The sequence below is a fragment of the Trichechus manatus genome, unplaced genomic scaffold, assembly GCF_000243295.1.
Source record: "Trichechus manatus latirostris isolate Lorelei unplaced genomic scaffold, TriManLat1.0 scaffold00257, whole genome shotgun sequence".
Classification (NCBI taxonomy): Eukaryota; Metazoa; Chordata; class Mammalia; order Sirenia; family Trichechidae; genus Trichechus; species Trichechus manatus.
The window spans coordinates 1,096,915-1,119,421 of NW_004444193.1; the positions used below are offsets into that span (position 1 = coordinate 1,096,915).

General features: G+C 33.7%; 1 protein-coding gene across 5 annotated transcripts in view; it reads left to right on the top strand.

Annotated features, from left to right (window-relative positions):
• The window catches only part of WDFY3 (WD repeat and FYVE domain containing 3), a 278,975-nt gene that overhangs the window by 125,406 nt on the left and 131,062 nt on the right, over positions 1 to 22,507 (top strand). For all 5 annotated transcript variants that reach the window (XM_023724712.1, XM_023724716.1, XM_023724713.1 and 2 more), the window contains 7 exons: positions 2,599 to 2,791; positions 4,020 to 4,206; positions 6,115 to 6,281; positions 8,043 to 8,510; positions 9,404 to 9,505; positions 12,445 to 12,638; positions 17,074 to 17,531. In XM_023724712.1, coding sequence (XP_023580480.1) covers positions 2,599 to 2,791; positions 4,020 to 4,206; positions 6,115 to 6,281; positions 8,043 to 8,510; positions 9,404 to 9,505; positions 12,445 to 12,638; positions 17,074 to 17,531 — 1,769 coding nt within the window. The remainder of the gene's footprint in view (positions 1 to 2,598; positions 2,792 to 4,019; positions 4,207 to 6,114; positions 6,282 to 8,042; positions 8,511 to 9,403; positions 9,506 to 12,444; positions 12,639 to 17,073; positions 17,532 to 22,507) is intronic.

The following is a 22,507-nucleotide window of genomic DNA, read 5'->3' on the forward strand; positions in this document are numbered from 1 at the left end:
AAAAAAAAAAGGTTGAGAAGTTAGAGGGTTGACATGTTGTGGGGTTGTTAACCAATGTCATAAAACAACATGTGTACTACTGTTTTCATGAGGAACTGTTTGTTCTGTAAGCCTTCACCTGAAGTACAATAAAAAAAGTTCTGCTACAAGAAAAGTAAAAAAAAAAAAAAAAAAAAAGAATTGCAGTCCCATCCAAGTAAAGCACCCCCTTAGGCAATAAATGGAAGCTCCATTTTATACTCCTAATATCTAAGTATGAGCAGAACCTATTCAACGGCACTTAACAACAATACCTAAATAAGTGTAGCAAAGTTCCCTTTTGAAACTTAATTTTTTTCTGAAACTTAAATATTTTTTCTGAATTTCAAAGCAATAGGTGCTGACTTTCAAATAGTGTGGGACTCATTTTAGTATATTAGAGTCCTGAATGTAAGGCCAAAAGGGTAATTTAAATCTAACTCCTCACTTTACATTTGTGGAACCTGGTATCCATGCATGTAATCCACAGCAGGTGAGTGGCCGGGATTAGAACCTAGGTCTCCTAACTCCCATTCCAGTGCTCCTTTTAGTGCCTCACTTCCTTGTTTTACCTCCTCATCACCCACTAAACATTATTTTCATCAATTTGTGTAGAAACCAATTGAGAGAAACTTATTAAATATTTTAAGAGCACAGTATTTGTGATGGATGAAATCCTCATGTTTATATTACGTGACAGATGGTTTTCTGAGACCGTAGCAGTTGGTACTGCTTCATGCAGGCATTTGTTTTCGTCACTTGGGTTGATGTGGTCAAGTGTTGCTCTGCCACTCTTGGCTTGACTTTGTAACACAGTCCCTGCAAATAAAAGAGGTTAATACGGGGGCAGAGAAGGAATGAGGAATGAGTTAGACTTTGTAGTTTTCTAGTCTCTAAAATGAGAAGATTGTATTAGATGATTTCTAAGGATCCTTTTGCCTCTAAAGGTTAAGAACCAATGATCTTAAGAGGCAGTAAGTTCAAGGAATCATTAAATCTAGTTTATGTTTGAGAACATGCATTTGATTTCAAGGACAGCATTTTATTTTTTAAAAATTAGACATCTTTTTTTCTTTTACAAGTTAGGGAAATGACATCAGTCCTCTAATCACATAGGAGCAGTGTCAGAACCTGCGAAAAGTATAACCAACTGTATACTACTCTGAGTATCTACCATTTTGCTACATTTGACTAACTGTACCAATAGAGATAGATACATATAGTACACATATTAATGAACATTTGGTATCCAGTGGTTTCTCCAGGATTTATTTATTTATTTTGGCCTTTCCCTATATTCTTGTAACACTTACTTAATCCCTGTCCACATTTACTGATTTATAAGTATTTTATTGTTTCTCTGAATTCTTAATCCCTTTTTTTCTTCTTCTTGATATCTGGCAGCTACAAATTAGAAAGCTCTTATGTCTAAGCAAGTTCTTGCACTGAAGAGAATAGGAAAAGCAAGAACTAGTTTTCCTGAGACAAGGCATTTGTATTTCAAATACCTGTCTTTACTTAGCAGTTTCTCCCACCGATGTTGAAATTACAAAACTTATGAGGTACTTTTCTTGCAGGAGAATAAAATTATTTTATAAATTATAGTTACTCATTGTATATGTGTTTGAAAAATATTTAGACGAAAAAATTTAACACAGAGAAAGAAAGTTAACTTTTCCTGGCCCTGAATTGAGATTAGAGGGAAGAATCTATTGAGCACAGATACCACAGTTAAATTCACCAAGTAGCAGGCTCTTAGTACTACATGCCCTAATGTAGTATGTGTTTTGCAAATCATAGTGAAGGGCTAAGTTCTCATTCAGCGTTTGAGAAGCTTTGAGTCTTCTTCGAAAGCTAGACTTTAGAAGGTTTTTGGCAACTAGACAAAAGATTCTCTCCAAATTAAGATAATTTGTATTATTCTGATTTTTCTTTCTACTTTCTACTTTGACAATACCTTTACGTTTAAAGATCTGTTTTTACATTTTCATCTCCCTAAACCTGTCCTCTTTGGAGAAGAAAATTACATTGCACTGTGGTGAACTAGGTATTAAAAAGCTAGATTAGAAAAATAAAATGTTGACCTTGACAGTTGCTGCTGTTTTATTCTGTTTCAAAGCAAGACATGTAAAAATACCTTGGTGAAAAGAGGATGGTAAGTATAGACGATTTTCTTAAAATAAGCATATATAAGTAGGGATCGTTTTCTGTCTTCATAACATACTTCTAAGTTATAGATGTCTTTCTACATTTGAATTTTTCGATGATATTCAGATTTAGTCCTTTTCTGAAGGGAGTCCCGGAGTGGCACAAATGGGTAAGTGCTGGATTACTAGCTGAAAATTTGGTGGTTTGAACCCACTCCAAGGTGCCTCGGAAGAGAAGCCTGGTGATGGGCTTCCAAAAGGTTGCAGCCGTGAAAACGCTGTGGAGTAGTTCTGCTCTGCACACATGGGGTCACCAAGTGTTGGAATTGAATCGACGACAACAGCAACAGTCTTTTCCACCTCCTCCCTTTCCCCAGCCATTTATGTACTAATAGATATCTTTGTTTTGTTTTGATTTTTGTTTGTATTTTAGATCTTAGTGAAACTCTGCAGTTTTGTTTCTCCGGCAGAGGAGCTGGCTCAAAAAGATGATCTCCAGCTTTTATTCAGTGCAATAACCTCTTGGTGCCCTCCCTATAACCTGCCTTGGAGGAAGAGTGCCGGAGAAGTGCTTATGACCATATCCCGTCATGGTCTTAGTGTCAATGTAGTGAAGTATATTCATGGTGAATATCTCTTTGTCTTCATTTTAAATGCTCTGAATTTCTTCCATTTATCTTTTCCTCATATTGTGACAGATTTATTTTTAATCTCTCAATTCTCCAAAGATTCTCTTTTAAATTAAAAAATAAATTTGCTAGGAGAAAAATTTTTGTTTTTGCATAGTGGGACATTTCAAATGTAAGAAATGATGTGTATCTGTAAAAATTAAAATAATTTCATTGGGATGTCAGTGTTGAATTGAAAGATAATGCAAATTCTATGTCATATCCTATTCTCCCCTCTTTTTACTAAAAAAAAAAAGAAAAAGGAATTGTTTTTACATGCTATAGTTTCAAGTCTTTTTGAAGGATATTTCATAAGTAGCTAGCTATTCTGTCTAATATAGATAGATGGAATTATGTGGATTCTGTATCAGCACCATTATGTTTAACTTATGTATGTCAAATATCTTTTAAAATATCTAATTAGGAGGTAACTGCTTTAGCATTGCATATTGTCTACTTATTTTATGCATATATATTATTCTGAAAATCTTTCAGATTACCTTTATACAACTGTTTGTTCACTTACAATTATTAAATGATTTATGTGAAAATCCAGCACCTAATACACTAGTCATTACATGTTTCTTTTCCTCTATTCTATGTTCAGTCTCTTTAGCTTTTGTTCTGTGACGCTAGTTTTCCTTATACAAATAAAGTTCACTAAAGATAAGAGAGAGAATCATCTTTGAATGCCATGAATCCTCAAAGTCAGTGGTAGAGTAAGATTGTTTTTTAAGCTAGTAATATGTAGTACAAAATATATTTACTAATTTCTGTATCTCATTGCTCCACATTCATTCTGACTTAAACTTCTAATTATTGAATTTCTCTTAATTAACTTAGAAGATAGTTTTTCATCTTTTTTGCTGTATCAATATAAAATATCATTTGACAGTAGCCAATCATTTTGTTTAATGATAAAACATCGAAATATAACATAAAAGTATAATGAATGTCAACCATTTTCAGCACTTCCGGTATTATCCTTGGTTTAGTACTTAGAGGCAGAGCTTTTCCAGTGAATTTGAAACTTATATTTACTTTTAGAGTGTGTAACATTTGTCTGTAGCATTTTATAGATACACTAATATTTAGTGTTTCACTAAACACCTGTTAAGAGTGAAGAAAATTTTCTTAAGCAATTGACATAAATAATACATATGTATTTAATTATTTATTCTTGCAGAAAAAGAATGTTTATCTACATGTGTACAGAATATGCAGCAATCAGATGACCTGTCTCCCCTAGAAATTGTTGAAATGTTTGCTGGGCTTTCTTGTTTCCTCAAAGATTCCAGTGATGTTTCTCAAACACTTTTGGATGATTTTCGGATATGGCAAGGATATAATTTCCTTTGCGATCTCTTGCTTAGGTAAAACCCCACAATATAAGAATGTATTTTAAGTGTCTACTCAGTCGTTTTTATCAAAGGAAACAATACGATTTGAGGTTACAGGAAAAAAGAATAAAGCACTTATTTAATGTATACTTGAGTGTCCTCTTGGGTGCCTCTCTTTATTTCTCTTCTGCCAACAGAGTACAAAAAAACTGAATTTAGAGTTAAAATGACAGATTCAGGCTGCAAGTATGGTGAGGCAAAGGTTAGATATGTGAATAAGTCTGCTCTTCTTTAGTAGCTGAGGGAAGAGAGTTTAAATGAACTGATTAACATAAACACTTGTTGCTTAATTATATTTTTGGTTATCTTTATTTCATAGTACTTCGGTGTTGTTATTAATGTAGTTAATAATGAATAAATATGTAAATTAAATGAGACCATACAAATATGTATATAAAACAAATTAGTCACTCAAAATGTTTCACTATCCCCTTTCCCTTCCCAAATGGTACATGCATGCATGTAATGGGAGAAAGTGACTGGTTTCAGATTTTATTAGGAAAAAGATACTCATTCCCCACTAACTGTTCCTAGGCCTTTTTGTTATTTTTAAATCATTTGGTCTGTTGTAAGACAACTCTGTTTTGTAAACTTCTTGTTTCTAACACCAGTTTAACTTAGTTGCCATTAGTTAAAACTAGGCAAATCACAAGAATATAATTTTGCATGTGTGTGCAAGAATATAATTTTGCATGTTTGTATGTTTATGTGAAGTTGTTATTGATGAAATAACCACTTCACATTACTAGTGGGTGCTGACTGGTGCAGTCCTTCGAGTGTACAGGCTGATAAAATATTATCAAAATCTTTAAAAATATTGATACTCCTTGAATAATAATTTCACTTCTGGTTATTGATCTTGAAGATAAAATCCTAAGTGTAGATAAAATTTTATGTTAGTGCTCTTGTATTTGACTTCTGCTACTCTACCTCCTTTCCCTCAAATCTAAACGGCCAACCACAGATTGACACAGTGGATGTGATGGGCCTTTAAAACGTGTGTCTATGGAGAGCTTATACTGATATGGAGAAGTACATGTATAACACTGGTAATTGCAAAAAAAACAGATTACATACGAAAATATATTTAAAAACTAAATTTTACACAGTAAAAAGACAAATTTTAAAAATATATCAGTGTTAAAAGTCTTCGTGAATCTAAGCATACTTTTTCTTCTTTTTTTGACTTTGTTCATTCTCCAAGTTTAATGAAAATAATTACTTCTGTTATGGGGAAAAGCACAGTAAATCTTTAAAGGTATTTGTTGCACCCCGTTTTATGTTCTCAGTAAGGCCAAGATCAAGAGATAAGTTCACAAGGACCTCAGTGGTCTTTTTGAAGGAATTAAGGTTATTTCCAAAAATTGTTGGATTCCTAAAACTTTATTTAAATGCACTCTGAGAATACTTGAATTAATTGATGATACAAGTAATATTCTTAAAACTCTTCCCAATGAATTTTTAAAATTATTAACAGAAAAAATGTCTTAGTAAGATTATTGACTATAAACAGCGAAACTTCATAACCTTAGAGCTGTAGGGAACTTGAGCGATCATTTAATCTAATTCCTCTATTTTAAGATTCTCTACCAAAGATTAGTGATGTACCTGAAAAAGCACTGTTAATAGCAAAATCAGCAGTTATATCAGGTCTCCGAGTGACTATTGGTGTAATTTTCTTTCAAATACACTATAATGTCTTATAATAAAATTTGTAGATTTTTAAAAATACTGTTATCGTATAGGAAAAAATGTAGTAAGAAACTTTTCACAGTACTTTATACATTTATATATTGCATATAAAATTGAAAAATATTTTCTGTATTTAATTTGAAAAGTCAAGGAAAGACAAAGGTATTTGCTAAATCATACTTTTCCTAGATTGGAACAAGCGAAAGAAGCTGAATCCAAGGATGCCTTGAAAGATCTGGTTAATCTGATAACTTCCCTAACAACCTATGGTGTCAGTGAACTAAAACCAGCTGGTATTACCACAGGGGCACCCTTTTTATTGCCTGGGTTTGCAGTGCCCCAGCCAACAGGCAAGGGTGAGTCTCTTTTTTTTCATTTTGAGTTTCTCCGAGGAATAGAAAAAGAATAAATTAGCCTGACTTTCGTTGCTCTTTATTTATGTAAACTGCATAAAAGTAATATAATGCCTTTCATTAAAGTTTGTGCTTTTTATGGTTTAAGTCTAGGTAAAAATTTCTTAAGTGACAGAATTTAACAGATCAAATACTTGAAAGTAACATTATAAAAGTCATATCAAACAATGAAATTTATATTATAGTATTTCATTCAACATACTCTATGAATTTCTACTTTACATGGGTGGAACTTGATTGGTACTCACCTAAGATATATATGGAAAGCATGAGCTATAAATGCTTATATTTTATTTAAGACTAAGCAAAGCTAAGTACAAAAAAAATTGTATTATTTTGTCAGAGAATAAATTTTTGTAACCCAGATTTCCTAACGTTTGACTCCTCATCTAGCCAAAGATCTCAGTGATCTTTTATTAAGAAGATGTATTCCGTAGTTAAGAACATTTAGTTACATAAAAAATGCAAGCTAGTTTTACTGTTTAATATTTTTTAAATGAACAATAACCATTCCAAGAGAATTTGAACCTGGAGACATCTAGTAATTTCTTTCACGATTGTCACTTAGTGAATATTAATAGGGTCATGATATTTGCATGTAAAATTTAACTAGCCAAGAAATAGCAATGTATCTAGTTATCTAAATTTCATTGTGCACATTAATACCTTTTTTTTATGATGTAGAAGTCAACAGTTTTAAATTAAGAAGACTAAATGGGCTTACTAGAAAACCCCAGAGTTACATTGAACCTTGAGAAAATTGCATTGAAAAATCATAACTTAGTTTTGAGTCATCAAATTTATTGTGATATGATTTATCCTCAGTGCATAAACTATATAGAAACTTTTAAACTCTGTGCAGTAAATGTGGTAGAATTCCAGGCATGTCTTTTAGCATTAAAAAACTTTGTTTTATTTAAGATTAATTTTTTAAAAGAGGTCTCTAAAAAAAAACCTCTAATTTATTATTTCCAGCTTGAGTATTCCACAATTAACTCTGTGTGAGTAATATAAAAATGACTCAGCCATATACTCTCTTATTTCAGACTTGTTTCCTTTGGTTAATCTTATCTTGATTTTTGCCATACTAGCTAATTACAGTAGTGTAATTCTGTAATAAGAGAATGAATACAACAAAATTCACTTGATATTGCCTCACCTATACCAGGGATATAAATATATAACCTAGAGCCTACTGGAGTTATGTGAGGATCCAGTGACATAATGTCTATAAATGCAAGGTTAACTATAGAGGACGCTGCCCTAAGAGTCAGAAGTCAGGTGACCGTGAGCAAGTCATTTTATCATTTTCAACATCAGTTTCTTTTTCAGAAAAATTGGTATAATATTCTATAAAATGAATAGATCAAACTAGATAATTTTGAGTTTCCTTTATGACTCAAAATTTTCTGCTCCTAGTGATCTGCTTTGTACGGTTATTGTAAGGAGCAAAGGAGACAACTGTTCTTAAATTGGAATATTTATAATGATGTATTAAAGATTTTTAATCAGTGTTATTGTTTAGTTTAAATTAAATGATTTGAGCCATATGAAAGAAAAAAAAAAGACCTTTGGTGAAAACAGAGTATGTTCTTCGTAAATCGTTAATAAATGTTACAATTCATGATGTGGTTAAACAGACTAGTTTGCCGTGATGAAAATATCACATATCACCTACTTTGGTGTTTTTGTTTTCTGTTTTAGGTCACAGTGTGAGAAACATCCAGGCCTTTGCAGTTCTTCAGAATGCATTTTTAAAAGCAAAAACCAGCTTCCTTGCCCAAATTATCCTTGATGCCATCACAAATATTTACATGGCTGACAATGCCAACTATTTCATCCTGGAGTCACAGCACACACTGTCACAGTTTGCAGAGAAGATTTCTAAACTCCCAGAAGTACAAAACAAATACTTCGAGATGCTGGAGTTTGTCGTTTTTAGCTTAAATTATATCCCTTGTAAAGAACTTATTAGTGTTAGCATCCTCTTAAAATCTAGCTCTTCTTACCACTGTAGCATTATTGCAATGAAAACACTTCTTAAGTTTACACGACATGACTACATATTTAAAGATGTATTCAGGGAGGTGGGCCTTCTGGAGGTCATGGTCAACCTTCTGCATAAATATGCAGCTCTCTTGAAGGATCCAACTCAGGCACTCAATGAACAAGGTAAAGCATTTTTATAATGTTATTTTTATTTGACAAAAGGGGGTTAGAAAAAGTGTTTGTTGATGTTTTTGACTTTTGCTTCATTATTGCTTTGAATCGCTTACAAATGTGCATTATTGTGACATCCTTGTGAGTATTAGGATGTGACTCTTAAGTTATCTGTTCATTCAGCTTCCAATAGGGAATTGGGGAAGGGAAGCCTAGAAACTTGTCATTGTGGCAGAAGAGAATTTAAGGTAAAAACTGGGAAAAACATTTACTATCCACATGACCAGTGTCAGTTTCTGCTTCTAAGAGGGAATTTTAAAAGCTTCTGCAAACAATTGGAATGTGTAGTTACTTCTGAATGTTTTTATTAATATAGACAGAAAATAAATAGATCTCTTTAGTGATGTTTTATACACACACACATTATCATAAGTACCTTCAATTTGAGGTTTTTCATCCTTTCTGAGGAATATGATAAAAGCACAGTAGTACCTGGCGATTAGTATAAAATGTGTTGAATGAATTAATACAAGTTAAATAGGTAGTAGTAGCCATAAATTTTGCATTCAAAATTTTGGTGCATTAAATCTAGCCTTCTCTTGTTGACCTCCTTGATTATGAAAGCCCCTGTGAAAAGTATATATTTAACTTCGGCATTTTTGTTTTCAATATTTGCTAGATAACATTCTAGCCATCCTCAAGTAAAATCTGTAAACATTAATTGTGAGCCTACTTCTGGCAGATGTTGGACACGTGTCATTTTTACAGGTTGCATTATGTAGGCTGTATTAGTAGTGAAGGTGAATGTTAAAGAAATATTGAAAGGAATTGTTAAAACAAAACTGAAATCAAGAAAAAATAAGCCTGTCACTTTTGTGATTTGGACCTTTCAACCTTTATCTTAGGGGACTCAAGAAATAATAGTTCTGTTGAAGACCAAAAGCACCTGGCTTTGTTGGTTATGGAGACCTTGACATTGCTTCTTCAAGGATCAAACACAAATGCAGGTAATTAGAAAAGCTACTAGAAAATGCTTTGGGAGTAGATTACTTCAGATTGCATATTCTGTACTGATTCTTGCTTCTGAAGTACTCTTGTCACTTAGAGAAAAAGACGGTTGAGTCAATGACAGTACTATCATGTCTCTAGAAATGCAGTACTTTTAATGTTTAGTAATATATTGATTAAAAATACATAAAATGTGTAATTATTACAAGATATATAATATTACTATTATTTCAAAATATGTACTTACATTTTATGGCTTTTTAAAGTGTTCCTTATGTTTAAATATTCTTTTTTTTAATCTTTGACTTATTATATTGCAGACTGACTCGAATGACTTTACTTACTTATTTTCTAAAATATTTGCTTCTTATGGTAATTTTCTTACTTTTTTAGTAATTCAAATTAAAGCATTATAATGTTGCAACCCTAGAGAAATAATTGAATAATGATTCTCTAGCTAGCATAACTTACTTTTGCCAGGTAAACTTTATCCATTAAATCTTTTGCTTTCTCTTTGGTCTCAACTTTTCTTCAATCCTATTCAACCTCATTAATAGAGAGTCCAACTATTTGTAAAATACGACTCTTGCTTTTAAAAAGATTACATTACTTGACATTTTCTTTTAGCCAAGTTCCAAAACATGTCAGACAAAGCCAATAAGATTTGAGAAAATTAATTGAGGGGGAGGATGAGTTGAGATGAGTAGACTGAGCCCATAGCTTGTAGAGCTTTTTAAGCCACCGTGAGGAACTTGGATTTTATTTAAGTGTTATGGAAAGCCTTAAGTGAATGAATGAATGAACGAAAAAAATGAACGTACAAATGCATGAGTATTTGCCTGAATGCAGAGAAACTGAGTATTTGATATATTTAAAATATATTGTGTGTCTCAGGAACTGTGCTAGATGTTAGAGATGCAAAGATATGACAGTTCTTGCCACAAGGGAATTAAAACCTAGTAGAGAAAGATGTAAACACATGATTATATAAAACCCACAATTTTGGCAAATGTCAAGACAGAATTGAATTAATTTAGTAGGTAATTTAAACAATAAGTATGATGATATTTAATGGGTAATGTATTAACAGTTTTTCTAAGGTATAATACACAGTTTCATTTTTACTAACGAGTTTTTGTTGACTGAGATACTGGGAAGCATAAGAAGAATACACCCTCTCCTCCCTTGTCGACATGCTTAGGTTCCAAAGACCAGGTCGTTATGCAAAATCAATGTTATGCGAAAATAGAGGATGACTACACCAGATCAGAAAATGGAGAAAGGCTACATCATTACATAACTCCAAACCACAGAGAATCATGGCCCAGCTAATGTTACACATAACATTAACCGTCAAAGCCAATGTTACTTTTGCCTTACACCTTACCGTTCATTACTGCCATACGTACGTTGTTAATGCACAAAATAGTCGGACAGTAGATTTTTTTACTATTGTCGTAAATGCGAAATGTCAGATAACGAGATAGTCGGTAAGTAAGGAGAACGTGTATACTAGCAAGAGGTTACTTGGCAGATTAGCTTTTGATGACAGGACCTACTGTTGCACAAGGAGGAATTTGATGATTCCACCGGTGTGTAGGAACGGACAGCTCACTCCCTGTGACTAAAAATCACGTAATACAGCTCCCAAAGTGCCGAATATGTTTTCACAATGTTCTTTTCTTAGCTATGATCTTTTCCTTGTTAGGAAAATGTTACTAGTTCTCGGGGACTTAGAATAGTGCTTTGCTTATAGTAAGTATTTGAAAAACTATTCGCCATTATGATTATGTAATGAACCCTAACTGGCAACCAGGAAGCAAGTAAACACAGCCTTCAGGTAGCAAAGGGATGTCAAAAATCCTCGTGCTAAAACTCAAAAACATGACTTACACTCACTTCAAGGTCGTGTAATTCTTATAAAGTTAGCAAATAGGAAGTCACATAAACAGACAAAGGATAGTGGCTGCTACAGCAAAATACACTGACAATTATTTACTCAACGAAGATTTCAAGCCAGAGGGAAATCCAAGTTTAATGGAGGACAAAACATACAAATAATAAGACCATTTGATATAAGTTAAAATAGATGTGTATACACGTTACTCTAAAAGCACAAAGGGTAAAACAATTACTTTGGAGCAAATACTAATTAGTTATTTAAGTCATCTGTTAATGGTGATTATATTGGAGGATGGTATTTAATATGAGAGCAGTTTAGCTAGTGGGCAGGAGCACAGCTCTATAGCTGGGCTACCTGGGCCTAAGTCCTGCTCTATACTTGTTAACTGTGTAACCTTGGCAAAGTTACTCAACTTCTGTATGTCTCATTTCCTCATCTGTGCTATGGTGGGAGATGAGGATTAAATAAATCAAGCTACATAAAGCTTTGGAGCAGTACAATGACTGATGCTTTATATTGCAGAATCTATCTTTTGTTGTTTATGTGCTCTATCTAACTAAAAGGTTTGGTTCCTTGTAATTTTTCACTTGGTAGAATAATTTATTCCAGTCCCTTTTGCTTCTGTTTTAGAAGACTTATACAGTTTAAATCTCATATATTTTGGCTTTTGTTCATCTGAAAAGCCTTTCACATAAATTGATTTCAGTATTGTTCAGCTTAAAACCTTTACATAAAAATATTGTGTCTCCTGATGTCTACCTATGACATTTCTAAATGATGTAGATTTGGAGAATTTGAACACAGTGAAACATATCGGGGCAGTATTCTTGCATTATGAAAACGTACATATACCTTTGCTGATGTCTCACTGTGCAATTTTGTATTGTCAGTTTAAAAGGTAAAATAGCTGGTTGGGTTTTATTTGCATTCTTTTCAGCTACTCTATCTATTAAAAGACTGGAATTTTAATTCATCTGACTTGTCTCAGAGAGTTTTAAGTTAGCCCATGTTGTTCCTTCTTCCCCCTGCTTCAAGGAGTTTTCCGAGAGTTTGGAGGTGCGAGATGCGCACATAACATAGTGAAGTACCCTCAGTGCCGGCAGCACGCCCTGATGATTATCCAGCAGCTGGTGCTCTCTCCAAACGGCGATGATGACATGGGCACTCTCCTAGGGTTAATGCATTCAGCCCCACCAACAGAATTGCAGTTGAAGACTGACATTTTAAGGGTAAGTTTGCTAAGTGTGTGTTTACTCTTCTACTAAAATCTGCAGCCATTTTTAAATGATTATTTTTAAGTTAGGACAAAGAAGTTTCAAAAAATCTAATTAACCAAAGAAATACAAATTTTTGCACACTAAAGATTTGAAAAAACTCCAATCATTCATGTCTTTCAGTATGTGCTAGCTTACTGCTCATAAACCTCTGCAGTAATTATCTTGGCTTACAGGAATTATCCCTTAAATTAAAAAGTACATGAGTAAAGTATAACATCTTAATAAATAGTAAATTCTATTAATACACATAGTATTTACTCAGTTAAAATCACTCATATAGTGTTATGCATCAATTAAATAAGATGCTGTATATGACATTTATACATATGCACACACATATACACGCATGAGTATTCTTATATATGTCAGACACTATACTAGAAATTTTACATATGCTTTTTTATTTACTTCTTAGTTGTCCTGTAAAGTAAGTAGTGCACCATTTTACAGATGAGAAAACTGAGGTTCAGAGAGATCATATACCTGATACGTTTATACAGCTTTAAGTAGTGAAGCTGAACCCAAGATTTTAAATACCATGTTCTTTCAACAAAGGTACCCAGGTGGCGCAGTCATTAAGTGCTCGGCTGCTAACTGAAAGATCGGCGGTTTGAACCCACAAACCACTCTGCAGGAGAAGGATGTGGCAGTCTGCTTCCGTAAAGATTACAGCCTAGGAAACCCTATCGGGCAGTTCTGCTCTGTCCTGTAGGGTTGCTATGAGTTGGAATCGACTCTACAGCTGTGGGTTTTGGTTTATTGTTTCAACCACACCATTATGCTTTACAAAGATACACACCCTCACATTAGTGCATCCACTGGTATTTCTATGTAATAAATTTTCAAAATCAAACTAAAATGTTTTAATTTATTTCAAAGTGAATTTACTAATTCAGTTTATTTTAAATAAGGTCACCTTGAGTCAGAATCGACTCGAGGGCAACTAACAACAATGGATAGATAAATAAAGGACATGGCTAGCAAGCATACCAAGATAAGTCTCCCGTTTCGCAATTTTTCTAAAGTTTTTCAAAGTTGTGCACTTGATTAAATCTTATAAGTTTTATTTTGTATATGAAGAATATGTAATATTACATAATATCAAAGAATAGTAAAAGTTTTTCCAAGTACCAGAAATCACTATAATTGTAATAAAAACTAACACTTATTGACTACTTCCTATGTGTCAGGTACTATTCTACACACTTTACATACATCTACTTATTGAATCTTTATAATAGAGATGGATAATTTTGGTATACCTGTTTTTATAGATGATAGAAATAAACTGGTTAAATAATTTGCCCAAGTTTATATAGTAGGGTAGAGGAGCCATGACTTGAATCTGTGTAGTCTGTCTACAGACTACATGGCAGTGGTAGTTCAGTGGTAGAATTCTCACCTTCCATGTGGGAGACCCGGCTTCGATTCCTGGCCAGTGTACCTCATGCGCAGCTGCCACCCGGCTGTCAGTAGAGGCTTGTGTGCTGCTATGATACTGAACAGGTTTCAGCAGAGCTTCCAGACTAAGACAGACTAGGAAGAAAGGCCTGGCGATCTAATTCTGAAAATGAGCTGGTGAAAACCCTATCGATCACAAAGGTCCAATCCACAACCAGTCATGAGGACAGCATAGGACTGGGCAGCATGTCCTTTACATGAAACATTTAGGGGCAAAGTGTCATACAGAGAACAAGGGCGAAGCAAGAATGAGAAAGGGAGAGATCAAATAAAAGGTTAGTATTTGGAGAGTTTGGATGAAGGATCTTTGGAAATTCTTTTAACTACTTCTGCAGTTTTTCTGTTAAGTCTAAAATTATGTCAAAATAATAACAAAAGAAGGTAGTGTCTCTAACATGGCTTTCAAAGTCCTTGCGAGCTGGTCTCCCTTCTCTCTGACTTCCTCTCCTGGTCCTGTCACCCCATTCCAGCCACAAACGTAACAGGAATTATTTATGTCAGAGTTGTCAGGAAGGATAGCTACCTTCTAGAATCATATTTCTTTTATTTCCTTTTGCCTTTATTCAATTAGTTAATTGATTAATTTCATTTCCAGTAACTAGGTTTTAATTTGAATTTTCCAGTAAATTAAATTTGAGTAATTCATAATGAGAAGTTTGCATTTTTTCTTTATGCTATGGTATATGCATCCTGTTTTAAATGAGTATAATGACCACTTTGTATTTTATTACTATATTTTTACGCAAATAAAACACACCTTCTATGTTTGTTTACCAACTACGCCCTGCCCCCCATGAGGTATTTTCATAAGTGCACTATGCTAATTTTTTTTTTTTTTACAGAAACATGTAAAAAAAAAGTTGGCATAGAGGCGCTTATGAACAAAATAGAACAAAATATTGCCTGGCCCTGTGCCATCTTCCTGATCGTTAGTATATTTGAGTCCATTGTTGCGGTTGTTGTGTCAGTCCACCTCACTGAGGGTTTCCCTTGTTTCTCTGACCCTTTACTTTACCAAACATGGTGTCCTTTTCTAGCACTTAGTCTTTGTTGATGGCATATCCAAAGTAAGCGAGTCAGAGTCTCTCCATTCTTGCTTCTAAGGAGCATTCTGGTTGTATTTCTTATAAGAATGATCTTTGTTCATTCTTCTGACAGTCCATGGTATATTCAATATTCTTCACCAACACTGTAATTCAAATACGTCAATAATTATTCTGTTTTCCTTTTTCATTGTCCAGCTTTCATATGAGGGGATTGAAAAGACCATACCTTGGGTCAGATGCACCTTAGTCATTGAAGTGACATCTTTAGTTTTTAACTTTAAAGAGCTCTTTTGCAGCAAATTTACCCAAATAATACATTGTTTAATTTCTTGACTGCTGCTTTAAGTGCAGTATATTAAGTTTGACAAGATAAAAAACTATACTGTTAAACGAAATACCGTTAAAATGAGTTTGTTGACTGCAGATTCAAAGAAGGAATACATTGTATTTTGAAGTTTTATTTACATATACAGATTATATGTTTCTCGCCTTGATAACTTAAGGCATAAGTATGAGGAAGTCCTCATCATTTCTGAAGCACTGTATTTCAAAAAGGTAATTATGTCTATTAGCAGTTAGCCATTCCACTCTTCACATAGCATTGATGACATTTTCAAAATGTGATGATTGGGAAAATTATAATTGTGAATTAAGTAATGTTGGATACTGTTACGGCATTAAAATTGCCAACACTGAGGGAAAAGGAGCCTTAATGTATCTATAAACAGATATCAAATTATTCTTTGGGGTAGTATAGTGTCATAGTTAAGTACAGGAGTAGGGAATCAGACTGCCTGGGTTTAAACCCTACCTTTGCCGTTCTGGAAGCCCTGGTGGTATAGTGGTTAAGAGCTCGGCTGCTAACCAAAAGGTCAGCAGTTAGAATCCAGCAGCTGCTCCTTGGAAACCCCGTGGGGCAGTTCTACTCTATCCTGTAGGGTAGCTACGAGTTGGAATCAACTCGATGGCAGCAGGTTTGGTTTGGTTTTTTGCCATTCTCTGTGCTGTGCAATCTTTCACAAGTCGTTTAACCATCTTGTACCTCAATTTCCTCATTTGTGAAGTGGGGTCAAGAATAGTACCTAACACATAGAATTGTTGAGAGGATTAACAGCACTGAACGGAATACCTAGTACATACTAACTGCCCAATAAAATATTAGCTAATTTTATTGTGTGTTATTTCTTATTTCTAATAATAAGCTAAATTAAAAATATGGTAATTCAGAAGATAAGTGATAGTTTATTTTACTTATTTTGCCTTTAGATTTTCTTAGCACTTACAGCTGTTCTGGGAAAGGGCATGCTTTCAGCCCTCAGGCATCTCACAATGCTTTGTAAGAGAGAATGTAATAAATCCTCTGACATGAATCTTCTTTCTAAATCTCAGAATATGTTCACTTTATGTAAATCAAAGCATCTCAAATCTTGACCGCTCTGACCACCTCTCCTATGTCCCTTCTAGAGTAAATCAGTTTTGTTTACAGAGAGATGCAAGTTTTCACGAATGTGTACAATTATACTAGAATATATATTTTACTTATTTAGTAAAATTACTCTGTAAAATCACTGAATTAATTATAGTCCTTATCAATCAAAAACATCAGAAAAACTTTTCAGTCGTTTTTTTACTGTAGCCTTATAGCGAAGGAAATGTGGTAGTGTTTCCTAAAAATATCTTCTACTTTTAATGTGCCGTTTTTTTTAATTCCAAAATATTTGATACACTTAACAGAATTGCTTTTGGGTAGTTGGCAAAAACATTCATGTCAGATGTTCACAGAATGATGTTTCCCTTTAATATTCACACGTGATGTTTATTTTTTAATTTGAATGGTAAGTTTATTTTTGTTTGTTTTGGTTTTTGTCCCCTGCCTGCAGGCTCTTCTGTTAGTCCTTCGAGAAAGCCATCGCTCAAGAACGGTTTTTAGAAAAGTTGGAGGATTTGTGTACGTTACATCCTTGCTCGTTGCTATGGAAAGATCTTTGAGCTCTCCACCCAAAAATGGCTGGGAGAAAGTGAACCAGAATCAAGTGTTTGAACTTCTCCACACTGTGTTTTGCACGTTGACTGCAGCAATGCGCTATGAGCCAGCTAACTCGCATTTCTTCAAAACAGAGATTCAGTATGAGAAGTTGGCAGATGCTGTTCGATTTCTTGGCTGCTTCTCGGACTTCAGAAAGATAAGCCCCATGAATGTCTTCCCCTCAAATACACAGCCATTTCAAAGACTTCTAGAGGAAGACGTGCTCTCCATGGACTCAGTGTCCCCCACTTTACGGCACTGTAGTAAACTCTTTATTTATCTCTACAGAGTGGCCACAGATTCTTTTGACAGGTATGGCTCTGCTCTGTCCTGTGCATAAAAGGGTACACTATACATAACTTCAGCATTAAGGCTTGAATTATAAGTTGAATCAGAAAAAATGAAAACAAATGAATCTTTTCTCCCATTTTCTTAAGGTGTATCACTTTAATTGTGAATATTATTATTCTGAAGTTGAAATTGTCAACATCGAAGTTGAAATAGTCAACATTGAAGTCTATGTATTATTTGTAAATCCAAGTTCATTTAGTTCTTATTGCGCTAAATGCAATAGTTGCTATGAAGTTTGCTTTAATGGTGGCATTTGCTATCTTTCTCATTTTCCACTTTACTCCCCAAAATATTAGGTGCATCTAGACCTACTGATATTGATCGTCAACAGGAGAATACGATTATGATTATAAATGTTTCAAGATGGCTGTTAGATATCCTACCATGGAAAATATTTCATAATCCTCAAAAAATGACATAGCTCCCTAAGAGAATCCATCAGATTTTTAAGTGATTTACTCATTCCTTCATTAAACAAATAACTTAATGAAAACCTACAGCATGCTAGTTATTGTGCTGGGCATTGAGGATTCAGCTTTACACAAGATTGCCTTGATCCATGCCATCCTTCAGCTTGAATACAGGCACATGAGTAGACAGTTATAATCTATTGTGACAGTTTTATGATAGGGGAAGTCCAAGGTTCTAAGGGAGATCATAGGAGAGCTACTTTACTTAAATCACTTATTTTCAGTGCTTAAACTGTGTTTTAAATTCTCACTTTGAAAGTAACAGGTTAAGAGTCATCCTACTGCTGATTTGTCTAAGCGTTAATCACTTTCAACAGTTACCATGGTTGTATTTTGTAAAATAAATTAGTTGTTTCTATATTGTCCCTATAAATAAACCAAGGAACTCTATTGGATAGAAATTCTAATAGGTTTTATATCCTTTGAAATATCTACAGAAATATTTCTTTCTTAATATTTCTTAATCTTTAATATTTAGATATGAAAATCAAAGTATTGTTAAACTGCTTTTCAATTCTTCCCTTCTTGACAATAAAAATATATTTTTTTTTTAAAAAAGCGATAATAACAGTATTTTAGGGATAATAACAAAACCAAACCTGTTGCTGTTGAGTCAATTCTGACTCATAGCGACCTTATAGGAGAGTGTAGAACTGCCCCGTAGGGTTTCCAGGGAGCAGCTGGTGGATTTGAACTACCAACTTTTTGGTTAGCAGCTGAACACTTAACCACGGTGCCACCAGGGTTGCATTCTAGGGATGACCCATTGCCGTTGAGTTGATTCTGACTCATAGCGACCCTATAGGACAGAGTAGAACTGCCCCATAGGGTTTCGAGGAGCAGTTGGTGGACTCGAACTGCCGATCTTTTGGTTAGCAGCCAAGTTCCTTAACCACTATGCCACCAGGGCTCCATTCTAGGGTTAAGTTATTTAAATCAGAAATTTTCCCAGATTCAACCTCTTTTTTACTTATACTAGTTAGTATACCTCATTTTTAGTTTCATTTGTCAGACATAGGGCATACAGTATTTTAACAAATGTGTTCAGTGTTAACATTAATGGAATAAGCATCTGCCTTGTGCATGCTTCCTGTTTCACCCAGCGCATGTGTTGGAGTCTTGTTCCTGTTCCTGCTGAGTATGGAGGATGTTCTTTATTAAACTTTTACCAATATTTCTTGGGAAACTAACCAACTGCCAACCCAATGTTTTCTTCTAACCTCTCTAAACCACCCTGTCTGTTTTGTTGTCTGTAGTCGTGCAGAACAGATCCCTCCTTGCCTGACAAGTGAGTCTTCTCTCCCCTCTCCTTGGGGTACACCAGCTTTGTCCAGGAAAAGGTACTGATCGTATAAGAGAAGTCAGTCTTTATTTCTGTGGGTTCTTTTTTGTTTCTGTGCTTAATTATGTGTTCATGTGGTAGTTGTGTTTTTATAACTTTGTTTTTTTTTTTTTGCTTTCTGTTTGCTTTTTTTTTTTTTAGGTTTTAAATTCATCCACTTTCTCCTGAACATATTTATGAGAGTAAAATGTCTTGATGCTGTAAAGATACAAAGTACATGTAGAATTTTGTTATCCAACTCTGTTATTGGGACTAAACTACACATTTGTTTTAAAAGCAAGGATGTCTTTTGTTAAAAATAAGTTAGAAATGAGGACTTAATGCCTTTAGGTAGAGTACTTCACTTTTTTTTTTTTTTTTTAGTTTAAATGTGTTTGGTATCATTCTTTGTTTTTGTTTTTTAACACTATTCCAAAATGAACATCACAGCACTGGCAAGGAAATGTGTATTTTCTCAAGCGGGTTCAACCAGTTGAAACATAGTGCTATTATGGAGGCATGTCAATGCTAAACTTTGAAAAAGTGAATAAAAAACCCACCCTAGCTCTTTATTCTCATTGGTTCTGTATAAATCTGTCTCTAAGATGATCCATTCTATCTCATATATAAAGCATGGGAATTTAAACAATCAGCCATTGATCGATAAGACTACACATTAGATGCATTTATCATTCCATTTGCAAACTGTGTTTTAAAAGATCGTAACTCTGTGCAGTTGGCACCAAATACTCTTCCTTCCTGTTTTCCTCATAATCGAGTACAATTCCTTAAGTCTTATATTAATATCCTTCCATTGTGGCTTTTTAAAAATGAATCATGGGGTTTTGTTATATTGTCATTTGTTATTTCTATTGTTCAGATTTTAAAACTTTAACATAGTTGGAAAGAGTTAGTGAGTCAAAAGTATTTGTTACAGATTCTTTATTTCAGTAGTAATTATTCATTGGTTATATGGAAAAACTTATATTTTCCTTTTACTCTTAAACTTACACTGGGGCTTACAGCTCATTTTCTTCCAGTAAATCATATCATAGTTCCAAATAGTCTTGAACAAATTTCAGGTTCAGTATATTTCTGCTTTAAAACTGCTATTTCTGTATTTTTTTTTAAAGAGCAGTTGTTCTTAATTCAAGAAACCATAAACTACATTAATTTGACTTGACTTAACTGAATTTTTCTATTCATTTGTGCTTACTATTGCAAGGAACTGGTGGATGTTAGAGAAATAGTTTCAATTTTAAAATAGTTTTAGTTGTTAAAAAAAATCACAATTTTAAATAGTGACTCTATCATGATGGTTAAGTCTTGAAAATTGATACATTAAAAAATATTTAGCACTTTTAAAATAGTAACCAAAATGATAAAATACTTTCTGTAGAAATTCACAGAGTGAAGAAACACACTGAAAAAGAAAAAAACTCCATTAGGCTTCACTGTTTTATTCCTCATATTCCTCATGAGTTATTTATGACCTTAAATCAAAAACATTTTGTCATCATTTATAAAGCAGCTGCATCTAAAGATGCCATGTCCTTTGACTTAAGAGGAAGCTGTCTCTGTATCAACTGCCCTAGTAGTTAGTTCATGTGAATCTTACATCAGTCTTCAGGCTGATGTTACCCCAAGGAGAAGGAGTTCCCAGTACTGTTCTGGCTAATAATAACAAGATCAGTGTTGACATTTGCAGGTTGCTGTTCTAGTCAGGTTGCATACATTTTGCTAGGTGATGAGAACTATAAGTTTGAAAAGAAAATAATGTTTTTATTTCCCAAATGCAAATATACTAGTTTTTGAAATTAGAATTTTTGTCCACTGTCTCTAAAACCTCCCTTAATGAATTAACATAGGCTCATGGACATCTGTTTCTTGTGGAAAAATGGATTTTTTGTTGTTGTTGGCTGAGAGGAAAACTGACATGCTGCTGTATTTCTATGACTTACAGAGTATTCATATACTAAGGAAATTACCTGTTTAAGCTTGTGATGCTGGTCTAACCTGTGAAAGCCTAGATATTCTTCTCTAATTATTTTAAGAGCTGGAGTAAAACTTCATACTTAGAAAACTAAAACTCATAATGTTATATTTCATAATTATCTATTAGTCAAAATGAATAATGGAACAGAATTAGAGCTGAATAATATTCAGTCAGATTTAGAGGAAATGAAAACAAAACATAAAATAATAATTAAGACCCTCCAGAACATATCTGCAATGGAGAAAAAGTTGGCATATATTAGTTATCATTCAAACATGGTGTCCATTGTTTAGTGCCTATCTACAATGGACGATAATTAAAGCAGAGCAAATTCTGAATTAAAATACTCATACATTCCCCAAAATGGTAGATGAGTCTTAAATATATATGATAATTTACACTGAAATACTAAGTTGTGATTTCTATTTGAAAGTTAACTGCAACTTAAAAATTAACTAAATTGTGTAATGCTTTTTTATCTTTGCAAGTGCATAGGTCTTGCTTGGAAATAAATAATTAAATAAACAACATAATTCCTAAATAAAAAAAGTGGTGATGCCTATGGTGATATCTTAAGTGACTGCGTAAGAATTAGTTACATAACACCTGTTATAATAGACTTAAATTTAATTAATAAATTCCATGTTTTAGATTTTTACGGTAACAGCATTTTTTTAGTTTAAGAAGAGCTAGTGTAGTTTCATCAGATTATTAATTTCTTATATAAGAAACCAAAACCAAACCCATTGCCATCGAGTCAAATCTGACTCATAGCGACCCTCTAGGACAGAGTAGAACTGCCCCATAGGGTTTCCAAGGACTGGCTGGTGGATTCCAACTGCCGACCTTTTGGTTAGCAGCCATAACACTTAACCACTATGCCACCAGAGCTCCTATGTAAGAAAAAAAGTTTAATAGCTGCCTATTAGTGAAGCATTCAATTTCCAGAGACATAGCGGTCTCTTCTTGAGTATACCCATAGTTTAAGTTCATATCTGGATCAAAGCTATCAACTCAGCAATAATTTTCAAAGGTCTACAACTAAAATATATCCTTAGAATCTATGCTTTTTCTCAAATTCGAGTTATTTTTTGCATATAATTAAAATACTTTCATGGAATTTCTTAATTCAGTGGTAGGGAATTCCTGC